The 20394-nt window shown below is 35.4% G+C and overlaps 1 protein-coding gene across 7 annotated transcripts in view; it reads left to right on the plus strand.

The window, feature by feature from the left end:
• Positions 1-20394, plus strand: part of NUBPL (NUBP iron-sulfur cluster assembly factor, mitochondrial) — a 76306-nt gene that overhangs the window by 12189 nt on the left and 43723 nt on the right. For 2 of the 7 annotated variants that reach the window (XM_088058353.1, XM_014249727.2), the window contains 3 exons: positions 4870-4960; positions 16493-16532; positions 16626-16716. In XM_088058353.1, the coding sequence (XP_087914479.1) occupies positions 4870-4960; positions 16493-16532; positions 16626-16716 (222 nt within the window). Of the gene's footprint in view, positions 1-4868; positions 4961-5395; positions 5566-11609; positions 11676-16492; positions 16533-16625; positions 16717-20394 lie in introns of those variants that run through there. The other 5 variants (XM_088058355.1, XM_014249726.2, XM_088058356.1 and 2 more) reach the window with 5 other exon arrangements.

The following is a 20394-nucleotide window of genomic DNA, read 5'->3' on the forward strand; positions in this document are numbered from 1 at the left end:
GAAGCTTTTTGTGAACTCTCTGCTTTTTTTTATTTTTTTTTTTCTCCCTTTTTTCTCTCTTGGTATGAAGTCTTTAATCAGGTCTGTTCCTCAATAAAGCATTTGGCAACATGGGAAAAATTAATATCACCAGATTCTTGTCTGCACACAGAATTGTGTGGGGGGGTCTTTTGTGATACATAAATGAAACTGGTTGCATTTGGTTGAAAATTTGTTACTGGAAAATATAATTGATTTTGTAGTTAATATTCCCTGAAAAACAGAAAAGGGAACCTACATTAAGAAAGTGCAGGGAGGGACAAAACCATTCTTAAGGATCTGCTCAAAGAGCTGAGGAGGAAAGATATGGATCATTTTGTCATTAGCGTTAGTTTATGCCACCTGAACAAGGATTATGAACAAGGATTATGTACAGTAACATTTGCCTGCCTAAGAGAACAAACATAATAGCAATTGAATACTTTCTAATCTGCATAGGAAAAGAAAAGGAAGCAAAGTTTATTGGTTTTTTACATGACCTCTGTCTGCCAGGACTTCGTCCTTCAACAACTTCATTTTAGTTTTTTCCCCCAAAAGAATTACAACTAAGTTCAGAAAATCATTAATTTAGGATGCTGCTGTCTTCCAGATTTCTATTACTCACAAGGCAGTGGCCAGGTTCAAGGACTGAGCTGAAATTTAATTATGTAGAGAATCTTGCCAGAGAAGTAAAGGGAAATGATCTTTTTAGGGAGGTTATCTGTGCCTGTAATTTGTACACCAAGCAAAATGAAGCTGTAGAATTCTTATCTCTCGGGGATATCTGCAAAAATGTCTTCTTTGTCTATTGATGTAGCATTTGGTTTTTCTGTAAATATAGAATCTGTACCTGGTGTCTGTGAAAACTAGTTTTTGATTCTTCATGTAGGTGAGAGAAGTTTCTAAATTAGAATGAAAACTTCCCTGTATTTTTAATTGGTTAAGAGCTGCAGTGATTATGTAAATTACAGAACCTCGGGAAGAATGTTTGTCAGAATTCTTTAGAGAGACCTAATGGGCAAACTAAAATTTTGCTGAGAAGATTAATGATAGTGAAGTAGAAAGAATTACTTAGTCAATGATGTAAAAGTAGAAGATGAAGATGAGTTAAAGTTCTTTATTATGTAAATTTTTCGTGTGTTCTTGAGGTCACCAGGGATCAGGTGAGACCATGACAGTACCAGTACTGCAGAAATATTAAATCCTAGCAGTAGTTAGCCTATGCTGGAGACTGTTTAGCTGCAGTGGGGCAACCTTAAAAGCATTGATAAGAAGGTAAATGTGAACTTTTATGAGTTCTTAAGTACAGCTTTTGCTGACATGGGAGTACTTTGGTGTTTTCATATGTTGGCAGTATATTTATTTCTAATTTCATGGTCTCTGCCTGATGGAATTTTGATAAGGATCTTATGCTGCATGAAGAGGTCAATGATATTGCATTTGTTTGTATATTTTTTTAAAGTAGCTTCCGGTGACCTGATCAAATCACATCGGAATGGTTACATGGTCACTTGCATCTTTAGAGCTTAAGCTGCAGAATTTGCAGTAAGGCAACCAAAAAATAAGGTTTCTAGAAAATATTTTCCAAGTGTAGTAAACTTGACGATTGATTTAAACTTTTAACAGCTGGGCAGATGAAAGGAAAAGGACAAATGTTAACTTGAGAACAGCTGTTTTGAACTTGGTTATTGCAGTGCCATCTGGAGAGATGGAATGCTGTTTGTTTAATAACACAGGAGAGAAATATGTTTATAAGGACAAAATACAGCCATAAGGAGATGGTGAAGTTGTATTTTCTGAATCCTTTTCCTACCAAAGTGCCTAGGAAAGCTGTAGCAGTGGTGTGTGCTCTGCTCTGGAAAACACTTAGTAGCAGGGGGACTTCTGTGTGCTTGGGTGTTCTTTAAGTATTGCATTTCTGTCTGTGTAATGAGTATTACTTAAGAAAAGAAAAAGGTGCTCCATTGGTATGAGAAGTATTTGCATATCAAAATAATGTCAGAGGATGTAAGAGAAGTCTTAGAGCTTTTACCCCCCCTCCTTTTTTCCTAAGTTGCTGTTTTGGTTGTGCTTTTGATTCCCCATAATCTATTCCTAGTGTCCGTTTTTGGGTTTTTTTAACCTTGTGTGATGTTATGTGTGTTTTCTTAGGATTTGTTCTAATACAGCCATGCTTTGAAAGATGTGCTGTTTTATATGAGGTGTGGGTTGTATGGGAAAAAAATAAATTAAAATTTAGTTTAATTTTTTAATTATTGTAACTCATGCATCTGGATTATATTTCACTTAGCATGAGAAGTATCTGGTAGTTCTGATTAACAGTTTCATGTGGTAGCATCCAGGTGTGTGCATATTATTTCTTTTGGGGATATAAAACATTGTAAATGCTGGAAGAAATTATCTGGACTGTACTGTGTATGTCTTAAAAAATCCCTTGGTAGCTACCACAATATTTTTCTGAGATAATTAAACCTTGAGTAAAGGGTTATTGGTATTCTAGGGATGTTTACATACTGCAAAAGCAGAGATAGTTGGGCTAATGCTTTCTGTATAAGCTGCTACTTCTACATGCTGTAAACTCTACTTTTGTAATGTGTTTAATTGCTGGGTGAAGAAATACCCCCTGCCTTAGGCTGTCTTAAGTGAGGTTCTGTCAGCGATTTAAAGATTTCAGAAGGCCTTCTTCCTATAATCCTGGAGAAAGCACCATGCTTACAGGAACACTTGTGCTTAAGTTAACGTGAATCGTAGAAACTTGAGATTGTTAGTTATTCTTCTGTTTGAAGACAACGATTTTGTTTTGTTCATGCGCATGAACAAAAAGAGTGCATCTCAGAAAAGGCACTTTTCTTACTTTTGAAAAAGTGTGTAAATTTTTTTAGAGAAATGGTCAGGTTTATTTTATAAGCTTGGTAATTCAATGTAGAAGCTGAATTTGTAAAGTCCTCTAGATAGTTGAAGGATGTTTTTTTCCAGTGGATATATTTATTCTTTATTTCAGGAAATTTTGTACACTTAGATTAGATAATATAGATGTAGTAGATACAGTGCTGCTGACTCCTAGGAACAAGTGCCTGTAGTGATGAATACCTGATTATGTTGTGGAGATCATGAAGTCGTTCTAATTAATTTAGGTCATCTTAAATCTTTAGCCCCTTTGGGGTGAAAGTGAGTTGTCAGATCATTGCAATCAATAAATAGTCATAATCCTTGCAAGAGGGGGAAAATCCTCAAAAAATTCAGGGGAAATATGTTGTCAGGTTTAAAACACTGTGTAGTTTTTTCAGCAATTACTTGCTTTCATTTGGGAAGGACTTAGGTGGAGCAGCCTGTAGATGATGTTTTGATTGGTTTGATTAGCTGCTGACACAGATCAAGGGACTGAGTCATGAATCTTTCTAATCTGTTAAAATATGTGTTTTGTACAAGAACAAAGAAGCTCTAATAGTCTGTTTTCCATGTCTTTAACATAAAGATGGGTCTTTTCAAAATTTTTTCAAATTGCAGCTTTCAACAGTAGGCAAGAAGGAGAAGAATTCGTTACAATCACTCCTTAACTTTTGTCTAACAGTTTTCATGTTACAAAGAAGTGTTTAAAAAAAATCTAAATAAGAATCCCTATAATTACATATGCTTTGCTTTGTTTTACTAATAAAAAGTATATTGGAAAACTGAATCCAAATTTGGTTCATTTTTGCAGTAAAAACTTCTTTTTCAAAGTACATAGTAGATCAAATATGGTAATGCTTTTTTTTTTACTTGTCTTTCTATCTTTCCCATCAAAACTGTGATAACAAAATGGCTTAATATAAGATACCAGATTAGGAAAGTATCATCCAAAAAATGAAGTACACAGTTTGAAACACTGACAGTGAAAGTCTGATTTGGTATTGTTGGAAAAGCTCCTCTTGCTGCTTTAACCTTTCAATCAAGCTCTTAAACATACTTGTTTGCAATTTTGCAAAATGTTGAATGCAGTTAGCTTTCTATATTAGAGAAACTTGACATTCAGCACTTTAAAGGGCTTGCTCTTTACTACTTAATTTGCAGAACTTGGTAATTGGTACTGTGTCTTGCCATCTGTAGGAAAAATAGTTTAATTTCCACAAAATATGTGTGTGTATCTATTAAAAAAAAGAATATAGAAGGGAGTTTTGTAAGTCTAGACTACATAGTTGAAATAATTTTTATTTAAAGTTTATTGCCTAATGTACCATATGTAGTTGAATAAACCCATTTTTAGCATACTTTTGTGTAAATGCATTTGATTAAAATGTTATGCCTGCTTAATTAGCTTCAGGGACTTGCATTTCAGTAAGTTCAAGATGTCTGCAAAAGTGTACTCTGGTCACTTAAATGGAAGATAAAAATATGCTTTCTATGTTTTTTCACATTCTTTGTAATCAGTAGTATGATTTAAACTGCATTCATTTGCATGTACTTACAAACCTCCTGTTTTGTTCTGCTATTTTTGTTTGTTTTTTAAAAAATTTGATACCTTGATTAAAATGTTAAGGAGTTAGTTCTGTATCAAAGTGCCTGGAGTAGAGAGAATGTTGTTTATAATGCTTGTTAATATAAAGTCTGTGGTCTGCACTGTAATTAAGAAACTGTACAAGTGAGGATTCTCTCTGTATGGAAAATACAGCTCTTGTAAAGGCAACTGACCCAACTTGTAGACATTGTTATATTTCATTCTTCAATTGCTATCTAGAGAGAAAGGAAACAGTGATAACTGATGTCTCAAATCAAGATCTTATTTTTGTTTCTTTAAACAGTATTCAGTTATGTTCAGTTAATAATACAGAAAGAAAGACATTTTGACAATTGCTTCTTTTGTTCCTTACACAGACGAAAGAAGTTGGTTTACTTGATGCAGACATATATGGACCTTCAATTCCAAAGATGATGAACTTAAAAGGAAACCCAGAATTAACACCAAGTAAGTGGAAAGGATTTTTCTTGCTGTCTTTGCTTCAGGGGGTTGAGCACAGTCCACTCATGGGTGCTTCCTTGGTGTGGCAAGGGATACAAACAGAAGATAGCGTGAGTGTATGTACGCATTTATTAACTTCTACTGTTGAGGTTACTTTCAAAGGTGCCTTGTACAACTAGGAGCATATTCAGAGTCCTATTTTTCATTAATCTTGGTCCATGCAGTCTCATGGATTTTTACTAGGGACTCTGGAAGGGGATGTTATTTATCAGTAGTTTTAAAATTGTTGTATAGTATCCTACAATAGATGTCTTTCAGTTAAAGAAAAAAACCCACTAATCTAGGGAATGAGACACTAAAAACAACACCCAATAAGAGAGGGATCATTATAGTAGCTTGTATGAAGTGTTACTAAAATGATTCTTTTTGATTTCTCTTCAGCCAAATGTGCCACACCTTTTGACTCATTTGTATTTGAAGTTTTGTGTTTAGGAACACGGTGGTGGTCACTTCCCTACCAGAAGGTGAAGACAAAACTCCTAATTTTCCTTCTACTGGGAAGAATTCTGGAGAAATATAAATTCAGATAGAACAGTCTTCAGAGAAATAAGGTGACCCAAAGTGGAAAGATCCCATTGAGTCTGTTTACCTTTTAGAAATTTAACTTTCATCCAGGCCAACCAAGGATGAAAGTGAATAATGGCTTTATTTTGATACCCTCTTCATACAATGTTTGAGTGTAAGGCAACGTGTTTTTTTAGGATGGTAAGGATACTGGGTGATACGATTTTTTTAATGCTTTGTTTTGATTATCCTGTGAGAGAGTGCATGTAAATAAAAAAATTTAAAACATGTAACCACATACAAAACTAATTGCACGCTGTAGCAGCTGGTCAATGCACGCTGTAGCAGCTGGTCAATGCATTTAAATGTATTAGGATCATTCTGAAGAAACTGCAGACTGGCCATATGTGTTGTCAGGGAGGGATCAAGGACAGCTACCAGTTCAAACAGGACTTAAAAGGGCTTTAGTGGAGTAATCAACTGCTGTGTTTGTGGGCAGCAATTGCTAGGTAAAAGGAAAGTTAAATATTCCTTCTGCTTCTTTTCATGCCATGATATCTCTGTTTTTATCATAGAAAGGTTTGGTTTGAAAGGAACCTTTGGAGGTCATCTAGTCCAACCCTCCTGCAATGAGCAGGGACATCTTCAACTGGATCAGGTTGCTCAGAGCTCCTGATCTGAGTGTTTTGGGTCTATCACTACTCTTGGCAACTTGTTTCAGCATTTCACCAGCTTCATTGTAAAGAATTTCTTCCTCATATCTAGTCTGAATCTACCTACCCTCTTCTAATTTAAAACCATTATCTCTTGTCCTATTGCAACAGATCCTACTAAAAAGTTTGTCCACACCTTTCTTACAAAGTCCCCTCTAAGTACTAAAAGGCTTCACTGAGGTCTCCCTGGAGCCTTCCTTTTTCTAGGCTGAAAGCCCTGATGCTCTCAGTGTTTCCTCATAGGAGAAGTGTTCCATCCCTCTATATCTACTCTAATGTTGTTGTAGAATGTTCATTTGTAACTCATCTTGATTTGTTCATATATATGGGTGTTATGGTTGTTGATCTATGTATTCTCACCTGATATAAAGCATGCAAAATGAAACCGTGCCAGTATCTTTAAAGGTTTGTTACTAAGCTTGCAGTATCAGCCGCTGAAAACTTAATGTGGCAAACTTAGGATTTCTTATATAATTAAAATTCTATCTCCTTACAATTATGCCCTGTACTCTGGACAAAGAAAAAAGTAATATACTTCCATGTACTTATGCACTGCGTGTGCTTATACAGACAGCTATCAAATTGAGTACTTCCTACATTTAAGTACCTAGTTTACAAATACAGGTTTTCTTTAGATAAATTCCTAAGAGAGGAGAGAACTTAGTTTTATTTGTTGGATTTTTGTTATATCTTTTGAAGTCAAAAGGCTGCTGAGTGATAAATAAATAACTGGGCCTTTTCATGTATCATCTGTATAATTTGAATTCCTGATACAAATAGAAGAATTCTTGCATTCACTTGTATTTGACCTCCATTGAGGATGTATGTCATACAGGCTGTGTTTTCCCGTAACAGGTTTTTTTTGCTATGAATTTTGTATTTGAAGTACATTGCGCAATATGAACACAAAAGGGACTATGTTGTGGTGTTCATACCTCTCCTCTTTTCATTTTTTTGTGATGTTGACTTTTGTTTCTCCATTTTTTTTCTTGCTGTCTGAAAAATGGATTAGATAATTTAGAACTCCTTGGTCATTTTGCTATGTATTTTATCAATCCTTACCTAATTTAAATCCGTGTCTGGAGCCACAAATTAAAAAGAAAATTGCCCAGTCTGTTTCTTGTGGTTGTACAAATCAACTTGCTAGGAATGCAAGAACATAAGACTGCATTCACTCAGATATTGAGCAGCTCAGTTTTGTTTCAGTGGCTAGATATTTCTGGTAAACAACTGAATAGAGCTCACTGTAAGCTTTGTCTGAACATGTTTCAAGCATTGTTAAAACTGTGGAATTCAATGTAATAGAAAAAAATTGGAAGATTTCCCTGAACTGAAACGGCTGCCATTGTCTTGTAAGCACTAACATTTTGATCACTGAAATATATTCTTTCTAGTTCTGTGTGGAATGCACAAGTAAATATCAGGATTTAAAGAACATACCTTTTTTTTTTTAACAGACAGAAAAATGAATTTGTATATTTCAAAAGCTTGACAGATGACACAAGTCTGTTGAGAAAGACACAGTAATTTGGTATGAAAACAAGACAGAATTTGTATTTCAGGGATTCTGTTCGCTACTCTATATTTTTAACTACTGAGTTGATGAAACTGAAGAGTAACAGCAAGAGAAGTACTGTCAAAGATGGTTTAATTGCAAAATAGGAATGACATAGGAAACTTTAATTAAAATTTAATCAAGGATTCCTTTAATGAGTGACAGATGGGATAAGCTTGCAAAGAAGTGATCAATCATAGGTGTGTATGTATGTATATATATAGGTGTATATAAATATATTGATATAAAAACATATATGACTATTGTATTTTGGTATAAAGAGGTTTAGTGTTATCTTCTGGTTTCTTACTATATTTTCAAGAGTAAAGCAAGCTCTGAAGAAATATTGCATAGCAACTGAGAGAGCCCAGGCAGTTCTGTGTTACAGAAGTGCATAAACTGTCTACATAACAATAAGTCAATTAGAGATTTTTCATAACATAGCAATCCAAAAAATTATATGTTTAAAGTCTAATGCTTTCTTTAGTGTAAGGCATGGATTTGAAAATGAATCTGTAGAACAATCCTGGGAGGTTCTGAGTACTTTTGCAATCTTTGATTTCTATTCTCACATGAAAAGGGATTAGGGATGCCCAGTAGCATACAAAATAAGTCCATGCAGCAGTTATTACTTTGAACAGAAATTATTATGGTTATGCTATAATTTAAGCATTTAGAATGAATTAAGAGTTCTTAGTGAGGAGTCTGTATAAATGGAAGATACTACATTAATTTAATTTTGCAAACTGTAGTACATTGAAAAGTCTGCTAACATTTAATAGGCTGTCATTCAAAATACTTTAACTGAATGGTCAGGGAAATATTGGTTAATAAGTTCATGACTGAATTTAATTAGCTAATGGAGGATTATCTAACTATGGATTTAATATTAACATCAGCTACAATATAGATGCAGGGCAATGCTAATAGCATAAGTTACAAAAGCATTACTTCTTTCCCCAAATAATGTACTTAAAAATGGTTTTCTGGCTTAGTGAATTGCATGGTTTAATTTTTTTCCTTTTTAATCTGCCATTTAAACTAGATGGCAGAGACTAAAAACTATTATATTGCCAAAAACATTTGCCATTTTACCAGATAGATAAAGTTTCTTTATTTAGTTTGATTCTAAAGGTTTTGGTGGGTAAATCTTTGATAGGTGACTCTACTCTTAGTATTTCAAAGCTTTGTTGCCATTTTATGATAGCTTCAGTGTTTTTAATTTCTTAATAAAATAGTATATTCAAAAGATTGGTGGTAGACATCTATTTTCACAATTTAGAATAAAATGTAATTTCTTAGAGAAAGCTAACAGTGTTTGTGGCTGCCGCATTGAATCTATTAAGACTGCAGGAACTATAGAAATGGACACTTGAATTTTTCACATATCTTAAGAATGTGATAGCAGACTCTCATAACAGAATGTGAAAATTTAAAATAGTTGTGATTGCTTAGAGATGTCTGCTGGAATAGAATTAAGGGATTGTGGTGCATTCATTTGAGGGCCATAAATAGAAAAATTGGAGCGGACTAGTGAAATAGACAAAATGTTACGTAGGTAGCATAGTTATTTTGGTAACCATGAAGAAATTTCTTGATCTTTGCTAAGGATTTAACTTTTTAAAGGTAAGCCTTGAAGTTTCAAATTGTAATTATCTTGCTTTATCAGTGGAACTGCATCACGATTAACTAAAAAAACCCCAACACTATATGTGATTATTTAAAAAAAAAAAAATTGCTACTGACACTAGCTCTTGATTGGTGAGCAAGTGATTTTTAGATTGTATATAGTCTAATGATATGTTTTATTGATTCTATTTTGAAAGTAGCCTGAACTGAAACGTTGTGTTTTACTTTTGATGTCATACCCCAGTTTATCTGGATGGTGGAAGTGCAGTAGTACTATGTCTTACATGTGACAAAATAATGATTGAGAATGTGGTAATTAATTGTGGTTTATATTTTGGAAGCTTTTTCAAATGTGATCAAGTAGTTGAAAATGAGAAGACACTTAATTCATATTTATGTGTTTCATATTTATTCTGAACCTTGACTATTACCCTCAAACCTGTAACAATAAACCTCAAGGTGGATTAGTCCAGCTATTGTTTCATTCACTTGTGGAAAAAAATCAAAGACTTTGGAAGGGAAAGGAGATGGAGGATACCCAATTCTGCAAGGAATTATTTATAGGCATACAGTTGTTAGCTGCTGTTTAAAAGGAAAAAAATCCCTAGGGAATTAATTTATTAAAATTTTATTCTTCATTATACATAAATTAATACAATTACAAAAAGTATAAGATGAGAAATGTAGTATAGTAATTAAAACCTCTTACTGAGTGCAGTCTTTTTGGATAAATGGCAAATCAAATTTTACCAAATGCCATTCCAGTATAAATTACTGAAACACTATAACCTGAAATAATACATTTGAAGTACTTGAAGGCAGATTTGTATCACTCTTTATGTTGTTAATCCTGCAGTGCAGTAATTCCAAATGATTTGATTTGAATTGTGGCTAGCAGATATTTACTTACTATGTTATAAAGTTTACTCTTAGAGATACAAATGTTTTTTTGGTTCAACTGATATAAAAACTGGAATTAAATTGCAGAATGGCTTTGTTACAGGAACATGATAAATACTCTTTTCATTATACAGACATAAAATAAATTAATAATGTTTTTGTATGAACACATTTATCTTTTTGTTTATTTCAGAGGAATAAATGTTTCCATTTCTCCGCTAGAAGAAAAAATGAAGGACTGTACCCAATTCTGAATTTTGCCAATATTTTTACCTTGCAGTTTTAATTTTGTGCTTTCTTTTTCCTCTGTGGGCTTCTTGCTGTATTCTCACCCTTCTCTTTCTCTGCAGTACAATGGAGTGACTTTTCGTAATAGAGAAATGAAGCAGAATAGATAAAAAACAGGAAAAAAAATAATCCTTTCCCTATAGAGCCCAGAAGCCAAAAGTGAGAATGAGAGTTTAAAAGCTAGCATCTCTTTGCTTTAGTTGATAGTTCTAATCATTTATATGCTAATTGTGATGCTGTATGGTGTGGGATATCCCTTTTGTAACTTGGGATCAGCTGTTCTGATTGTGTCCCCTCCCAGTTCCTCACACACCCCCACCTGCTTTGCTGCTGGGGTGGGGTGACAAGCAGAGAAGACATGGACTGTGTAAGCGCTGCTTAGCACTAATGAAAACATACTTCTGTTAGTAACACTGTTTTCCTCAGAAATCCAAAACACAGCCCCAGACCAGCTACTATGAAAAAGAATAGCTCAATCTTAGCCAAAATCAGCACAATTACACATAATCCTTTGAAAAATTATTTTTCTCCTATGTCTTTTCACCTAAACTTCCTTAATTTTTTTTGGGGTGGGAGGGCTGTCTTGATTACAATATTGAACCTAAAAAGGCTGAATTGACTGGCACAAATGCATTGTGTTCTGTAGTTTTGCTTTGAAAACAATGACCATCCCTAGTTAACGGGAATGTTTTTTAAGTTGGGTCTTAAATTAAAGCTGATGTGCAGTGAATCACTGCCCCTGGGTTTCCTGCTGCTCCCTGTTCTGCTCTGCTGTCTGGCACCCTGATATGTGACTGACCAGGGCAGTCCCCCTGTCACAACAGCAAGTCATTGCTTCAAATGACATGAGCTTTCCCAGAGGTTTTTGTGTGTCAGGACAGATGCCTTAAACTGAATGTTGGTTTAGTCTAGTTCATTCCTTGTGGGTATAATGAACTAAAAGAACCCACCTAAATTAGTCTAATAAAGCTTTTGATGCACTATAAATAATTTTTTGTCTCTTTAGGGATCTGAGGGCATTTCAAAATGTGGGTTATTTTAGCAGTCTCAAGGAAGACATTTGTGGTGGAAGGTAATGGCATGATGCTTAAAACTAGTCCTGTTTTTTAAACCTATTTTAAACCTAACAAGTCAGTGCTGCTTTAAAATGTAACAAAGATGTGTCTAAATCACTGTGCTCTTGTGCCAGACTTGCTTTTGAAGTACAGTCTTCCAGCAAGCAATTAGTTCTTTTGCTTTTAGGTAGGACTGATGAAGTCATATCTGCAAAACTGTTCTGTTAATGACAAAGCTTTTACAGAGCTTTGTTTCCTCTGCAGTCTGTCTGGAGGAAAAAAAAAAGTATAAAACCTTTTCAGGTAATGGGACTGGTAGACCCTCTAAATACGAGAATCAAATCTCTTGGGAAAAGTTGCATTTCATTATGCATGTATTTCTTGAAATAGAATGGTGAGCATGGAATTATGCTCTTAAAGTCTCATTACTAGCTTGCTTTGGTTAAGTATTTGGGAAGTCTTCGTGGTTAGATAACACTATTAGTGCAGGATGTAATGGGCAATCACAGTCTTCCTTGTGTGGAGCTCTTCAAGCTTAAAATACAAATTGTAGTATTTCTGGGGCAATCCTGCAAATAAACTTACAACACTGTGAAATCAAGCCTGAAGTCTCAATTAGTCTGTCACTTCCCATGGAATATTCTAGACTTCTGGCATAAGCAGCTAAAACAATGATTAGAGTTAAAGCCAGGATTTAAAAATTATGACTTTAACTAACCTTTTGGTGACAGTATCCTTTACCCTCTTTCATAGATAGGTGTGACTATTTTAGTTCAAGTTACATTGGGGCCCTGTTGCTATTCATTCTCCTCCCCACTGTGGCATTTCTTTCCTCTTCACCATTCTGTGGGTGGAATTCACTTGCCTTTGCTTAGGAAACCAGTACTACTTTAAACATGCCTGGAGTATGGTGTCAAGCTTCTAGCTCCTGCTTCATAAGGTATGTCTCTCCCCATGCCCTCTGTCAAATCTGCTGGCCCTGTACAAATCTCAGCCCCTTAAGGCATCCAGAGTGTCAGGAGACATCTATGTTTACACAAGTAAAGCCCAACCATTTTTTCCCCTTCCTCGGGTGTTGCATGATCCACTACATTAATATTTAATAATTATAAGCTACCTTTGCTTTTCTTAAACAGTATAATGTCTTCTAAGGAGATGTAGTGTAAGATCTCAATCTTCTGGAATAACAGTTTTTGCTTACCTGATGGGGTAAAACTGAATGTAAGCTTTTGCTTGCGCTAACATATCGCTCAACAGACCACTTCCAAAAACTAAGCCAAGAGTTGGAATGACTCTTTGTGGCTTAACCCTGGACTCCTTCATGTGTAACTGTTATTTGGGAAGACAAACGCCATAATGCTGAATGTGCTCCCGTTTCTTTTTTGTCTCTCAGCTTTATATGCTGCGCATGAGGCTGTATGGTGTGGAATATCCCTTTGGTCAGTTGTGGTCATATGTTTAGGATGTGTCCCCTTCCAGTTTCTTGTGTGTCCCCAGGCTGCTTGCTGGTGATGTGGTGTGAGAAACCAAGCACTTTTTTGACACTGTTTTCATTACAAATCCAAAACATATCACCATGCAAGCTACTGTGAAGAAATGTAACTGTATTCCAGCCAAAACCATAGGCATATATATATATATATGTATATGTATATATATATATATATATATATATATATATATATATATATATATATGTATATATGTAGTTCTGCACATGCCTTCTGTGCTGTACTGTCCCTGTGATCATTGAACAGCTGCGTCAGTCTTTCTAGACAAAAAGTGGAGTAACTCATATACCTTGTTAGGATAGTCTGTTTGCAAGGCTTGATTTGTTTGGGGAGAAAAAGCTTAGTACAAAATTAGAAAATAGATCTTCACTGATGTAATGAAGATCCATGTTCATTACGTGAATGTTACTCTTCCCCATGTGAGTAACAATTCAGTCTTCAGAAGAGTTCCAGAACTCTTTTAATCAGCAGTCTGCTATAATGCTGTCATGAATTTGCACATCTGCCTTTTCTAGTGCCCTATTTGTATTCTATCAGAAAAAGCATTTACTGACATGTCATTGGTACTGTGTTGATCTTACTGATCTGATTTTGTATGTTCAGAGAAAACACAGCAGTCTTTTACTTAGGGCCATCAAGCCTACTACAAAATTGCAAACTAGGCTATTTTATCTCTTGGAATAGGTGGTATGGTATTGCTGTGTGTTGTGATTTTATCTGTTTTGTTGTGTGTTGAATTTTTGGAGCTGTATGGTAGGCTTCTGATAACAGAAAAGCATACTCCAAGAGCAATGGGAATTAGAGATGTTACTGAGATCTCATTAAGCTAAATCTTCTTTATATGTTATGTTTTAGAAAATCTACATGAGACCCATGGCGAAAGAGAAGGAGGGCCTGTTGCTTTTGATGAGGCAAGGGTGATTACCAATGCTCACTGAAGCACTTTAGATTTGAGATTAGTCTTAAGAATGATTTTTAGCAGTAGGCAAACAGTGGGGAGCTCTGCAGTATTTTGTATTACTTTGAAAATATGAAGAACATTATAGCTAGAATATACAGCAAGTTGTGAATTGTTCCTGTGCATTGTATAAATTTGATTAAATCTTGCTGCTCGGAGCGTTTTATAGTCCTTGTTGTTAACCAAAGAAAATAAGATGCAGTTTTCATAAAAGTTAACTCTGCTGTTGAGAAATAAACTGTGCATGTATTTTTAAAAACAGAGGCCCCTTTTGCTGCTCTGTAGGTCAGTGTTTATCTACTCACAGCAACTCTCCTGTTTTGTGAAGGAGAGGGAGATGCTGGAAGGTGTGTGAGCTTCACCTGTGTACTTGGTTTCTGTGCAGTGGAAATTGTCCTTGTAGGTTGTTGAGATGTCTGTGTTTGACTTAGTGTAGAGCAGTTGGATTGAACTGAGAGGTGGCTTAGTATTTTGGTGACCTTCCCAGAATAATGCATCTTTTAAATTCATCTTACTCTCCAGTTCCTGAGCCTCATGATCAGCAGTCAAAGCTTGGCCTCCCCTCTTTGGTTTGTTTTGTCATGAAATTGTCCCTACTTTGTGATAAAAAATGAAGGAAACCTTGAGTCTGCAGTGACTCTGTTGCAAATACTTTTCTTCCTGTTTCTTTTTTTTAAAGCCCTCTCTTAGGTAAATCTGTAGTAATTTCTCTCAATACTTCTAACAGTATTTTAACTTGTGGTGCTGTATTTATCTTGTTTGCAAGGACACCAAAACAGTGCCTAGAGATGGCTCTAGGCTGTAGTTCCAATGTCATCAACCTCTTCATAAGTAAACAGTCTTACTGCAGGGGGAGAAGTAAGACTGTGATTTCTAGAAATGTTGTTATACAGTATAATGCCACCAAAGTAAGCCCTGACTCAACACCGAAAAGCTGCACAAATCAAGAAGAGCTGTATGCACTGGTACAGTGTACAGTGTATCAGTCCAAGCCAATCTCTTTTTCTGTAATAGCTCCCAACTCATTCCTGAGTGCAGTAGTCATACAAGTGATTTGTTTGTCTTCCTGTTTTGTTATTTTTGATTGTAAACCAAAACATCCAATTTATTCTTCACCATATTTCTACAAAATTACATGGCTTGAATGCTCACTTACTTGATTGCTTGAAAGCTTTCATCTGCACAGTTTAGCTATTTAATTTGTATGCTCTTGGTTGTTATTTTGTCTGAATTTGGAGTTCAGCTTTGAATGCACTGTTTTTATTTTACTCACATTGTTTTTATTTTACTCTCTTTATGTGTTTTACTTTGGGTGCATCAAGGATTTCTGTCAAAATCTGTATATTGCTTAAAGTATTCTTCCTATTTTCTGCTGGTCTCTGCCTAGTGCATGCTCTTCCAAGACATCAGCTATACCAAGTAGTATTCCATTTGTTCTTTTTTGTGTGTGTGCGTGCCATTTTGAGATAAGGTGTGGATTTAGATGGTAGAAACCACAAAGAAGAGTTTTGGATATTGTGAAATGTTTGTTTTGAATACCTTTTTCTTTGTTTTGTTTGCTTTCTGCTTGCATGCCCCTTTGCCATCAGAACAATTGCAGTATTCCCCCCTGCTTTTTATTCTTGACACTGGAGGGCATAGGAATAACAGGCATGACAAGGACAATACCTCTGCAATATGCAAACAAGCATCTTTTGTTCCCACAGAAATTTTAGAAGTCCTGCAGATTTCTATCAACCTGAAGAAATCTGGAACTAATTACCTGGGGCTGTTAATGTATAGTTTAGGGGTGGCTTTATTTGGTATCTCTACTCTGGGGTTTCTGTAGCATGTTTAGCAGAAGGAGACAAATTCTCCAACACTCTGGTATGTTAATGGGAATACTCTTCTGATTCATGAGATTAGTGAATAGGATAGATTAAAAAAAAAAAAAAAAAAGAATTAAAATCCCATGTTGTATGACTTTGGTATTGTTCCAATATAAATGACTCAGCTTTTAGTGATTCCTGATAGGGAATCTATGCCTTCCAGCATAGGGATTTCATAAAAATAGATTGATTTTGGCAGCAAAAGTGTCATTGTATTATGGGAAAATACACTGTTATTCTGGCAAAAGATGAATGGTATTAGTAAAATATAACAACTTGAGAAGGAGTGGAGTCAGATTCTTGGGCAGAATAGGTAGATGTATACATTTAATGAAGAGATGAGGGGAGAAAATACACAACTGTTTAAATAGAGTGGGAAAAAATTGCCCTTAAAAGATAAAAAATGTGTAAGCTCATTTCTTAAAAAAAAAAACCACTAAAATAGCCTAAAACCATCTCCCCTCCAAAAAAACCTCCCTTGTTTGCTTTTGTTTTAGAAAATCTAATGAGGCCCCTTAAGAACTATGGAATCGCATGGTGAGCATATGTTTTTATTTAAATCAAGCTTCTTTTCAGATGTGCTTGGTACTGTGCTGTAAAGCTCAAGATATTGCTTTGTTGTTGTTTCAGTATGTCTATGGGTTTCTTGATAGAAGAGACTGCCCCGGTTGTGTGGAGAGGGCTCATGGTCATGTCAGCTGTTGAAAAATTGTTGAGACAGGTAAGGCTTAGTTATGTAATTTTGCTTCAAAGTAATCAGTTACTTTAAAATGCATTTAATGATACATGTGTGTCCATGGCATTACTTCTTATGTTAATGGTGTGCATTTTTGTGTCTTGGTCTTCTTAGATCCAGGTAAGGGGGAAAGTTGATACTTTTGTGTTTACCTATCCTCCTCTAACAAAGCTGTTGTTCTATGCCTTTGATGAGTGAATTATCCCAATTTGCCTTCCTTCTCATTCCTTTTTATGTTTTTTTATGCAGTTGTTAAAAAAAAAAAAAAGGCATTTTGAAGTTGCCTAAGGATTTGAATATATAGATAGCTGTGCATATCTACAGCTGTATTCCCTTATGTGCTTGTTAATTCACAAGCACTAAGAATTCTTGGATGGCATTTGACGTGACAGGTACAGGAAAATCATTAGCTACTATCTCTGTGTAATGCAGATAGATTGTTAGTTAATAAATTTTCTGGCATGTAGAAGTGGGGTGACTTCTTTTTTCTGTGGCAGATTTTTTTTTCTTTTATTGTGAAGAGATCTGTGAAGTGCTAATGAGACAAACAGCTGAAAAAATGCATTAAGGTTGCATGTTTAGTCTTTGAAGTGACCCAGATTGTTCACAGCTGACATCCATTCTAGGGATCTACTCTATGCAGCCTGGAGATCATAAGATTTCTGTACGTCTTCTTTAAATGCTTCCAAATATTGTGCTCCTTTAACAACTGAAAAGAATAATTTTTTTTCAGACTTTTCCCATTTTTACTGAATTTTCCTTTAACATGGATTTTAGAATAGTAGCACTTACTGCTCTGGTTACAAGAAACCATATGTCTGTCAAAAATTCAGTAAGAACATCTTTGTCTAGCACTGACCTTTAAAAGTAAGGAGTATCCATGCCAATATCTGTGCAGACCATTCTGACCTCTTTGTGTGCTGCATTCTGCTGGCTGGCTCAGGAAACTAGAATGTAAAACCTTGAAAGTGGAGCTAAAGTTAGCACCTGCTGTATTGGCATGCTCTGCCCTAGAAGGCTGGAGGCTGGCAGGCACTGCAGTGCTGTTCCTCAGTCAGTGTGCCCCAGATGGGAAGCTTGTGCCAGCATCCTTGCGCAGGGTGCGGGTGATGCTGTGTAATGAGCTCGCTGCTCCCTAGCAACCAGTGCAGTTACATGCTGGCCAACCATGCTGTGGGAACGAGACAAGTCCATTAATGCTCAGGGCATCACTGATTTCCCTGGCAGTGAGACCTAAGCTGTGAAAGAGGAAGGCTTTATGGCTAAATTTCTCCTGCCCACATGCATTTTACTTTTGCATGATGACCAGGATAGTCTCAAATCTGAGCTGGAAAAAGTTTGCATCTTTTCCTTTGAAGAGAAGCTTGCAGGTCACAGGGAAAATCAGTGGGTCTGTTTGATGTCCAGGTGGCTTTAAGAAAGGGAAGAATGCATTTTCCAGACGGAGACATGCTATTTTTTTTTAAAAACTGTAATTTCCCTTCTGTAGTTACCAGCCAGTGTCAAGAACAGGTTAACTGTAAGGCCAAAAGTTTGATAACCTTGGACACCTAAACAAGAGAGAACCACAGTATGTGATGATCCTTTTAAAGATGCTATCGTTCTATTTTATATTAGAAATAGTTTTGTGATCTGCTGGGGACTTCAAAATTTTTTCTTGTTTTCTCTTTATCTGTTCTGGTTGGTCTTAGCTATTACCTCTTGTTTAACAGGAAAAGGTTGCTTCCAAGAGTAAATTACTTCTGTTTGTATTTAACTTTCTAAAACCATATTCTTAAGAAATAGCTTATCTCATTAGCTGCATAGAAACCATTTAAATTAGCTCCCTAATCTAGATCTGTAGTATAATGTAAGTGTAAGAAGTCCCTGTGCATTCAGACAAGCTGATAAAGTACTAAGTTCTTAAAATAATTAATTCAGCCTGACAGAAAACACAGATGTTCCCAGACTTTTGCCCTAAAAGTGCTGGTGGTATTTCATATTTTTGTTTACTGTTAGGTGGTGGAGAGGTTTTTATTTGTTTGATAGCATCAAGACTGTGCATTCACTCTGTGAATAATTTTGGATGTGTTTTCTTTTTTTTCCATACGAACAAATCTGTTTTCCAGAGTTTATCATGCTTCAGATACTGCAGTAAAGCATTTGAATTACTTAGTTTCCAAATTCTGTAATGGGGACTAGTTGACTCATAAGTATGTGTGCCTGTAATGAGGGTTTAAATGCTTCTCTTACACTTGGAACTTTAAAAAATTTATGGAATTCTTACTTTGTTAAATATATGCATAATGATTTTTGTATGTACTTACTGCATGTGATCTCACTGTTTGTAATACAGGTTGGTTGAATACTGTCAGATTAGTAGATAACAGGCAATAATAGTGAAGTATTGAGTAGTGACTGCTTCGTATTTCTCTGGTCATGTGTATCTTGTGAGCAAGGATGGTTTTCTGCAACCAACACATCATATTTTCCTTTAGCAGAATTTGAAAGAAATGTGCCTGATAATACCAAAGTAAATGGTTTAGGATACTATATTCCTTACATTACCTATATATTGATGTATGTGTATCAAAATAGTATATAAATGAAAATATATAGTATATTGATTCTATAAGAAAAGAATTGGTCAATAGAAAAGAAGGAAAGTGATGATTTTAAGCTATTGAAAGAACAAGAAATACAGAGGGAAATTATTTTTCACCTGTAGTGAAAGTGAATTGCAAACAGTAATGGAACATTTGATCTTTATAAACATATTCATAACTCTTTCTGTTAAATATATCTTTAGTTTATATGTCATGAAATTACTCAATTTTGTTGTGGCTGAGAAGTGACTTCTTTGTTAACATAATAAGATATACTGTAGGCCCATTTACACTTCAGGATGGTCTATTACTTATCTCTTCTAACTCTTATTTCCCTGTCACAGTTATCTTCATGTAAAAAGTCTTCCACCGCTGTTAACACCTCTTTTGAATCTTGCTTCCCTGTAGGTGAGATAGAAGAGAGTATTTATTTTGAAAATTTAAGTTTAAAAGATCACTCTTTTCTCTAAAGGTATAATTAAAGTCCAGGTAAGGAAGCTTTAATAGTTCTCCAGTGTCATCCACAGCACTGGGCTTTTTCTATGCAGTTTTCACCACGCTTGAGAAGCTGCCTACTCTTCTATCTGGTCCCATTTACTTTGTTCCTTTGCTTTGTGTATCTTGACTCAGTCAAGTGATGATGATGAAGTCAGTGATGGTATTTGGTTCAGATTAAACAACCTACCTCAAAACACATTGTCTTGCTATATTTGTCGTGGGAATGACTTATGATTAACCTTTTGGTTAAGCACAGTAAAGATACGAGTTTTTTTGAGAGTTGCCTAAAGCCTGTACTTGAACAGTAGTATGTCTGAAAAGCTGTTGAAATAAGTATGAAGTAGGTAGCTAAGAACCTTAGACATACAAGGATTATTAAAAAACCCAACAAGGCAAGCAAAACTTGCTCTGTGATTTGAACTACTTTTTCGACAGGGGTTTCAAATACCATTACCACTGTCTCAGTCTGTACGGCAAGTTTTCTAGCACCATTCTCTTTTCTGTCTTAGGACATCCTGACAGTTGAGTGGCGAAGGAGCAATTGGAAGGGTGCAGATACAAACCTGCTGTGTGTCTTGGA

Source organism: Pseudopodoces humilis, chromosome 7 (genome assembly GCF_049639895.1).
Source record: "Pseudopodoces humilis isolate 2021_Gansu_Grassland_sample_001 chromosome 7, ASM4963989v1, whole genome shotgun sequence".
NCBI lineage: Eukaryota > Metazoa > Chordata > Aves > Passeriformes > Paridae > Pseudopodoces > Pseudopodoces humilis.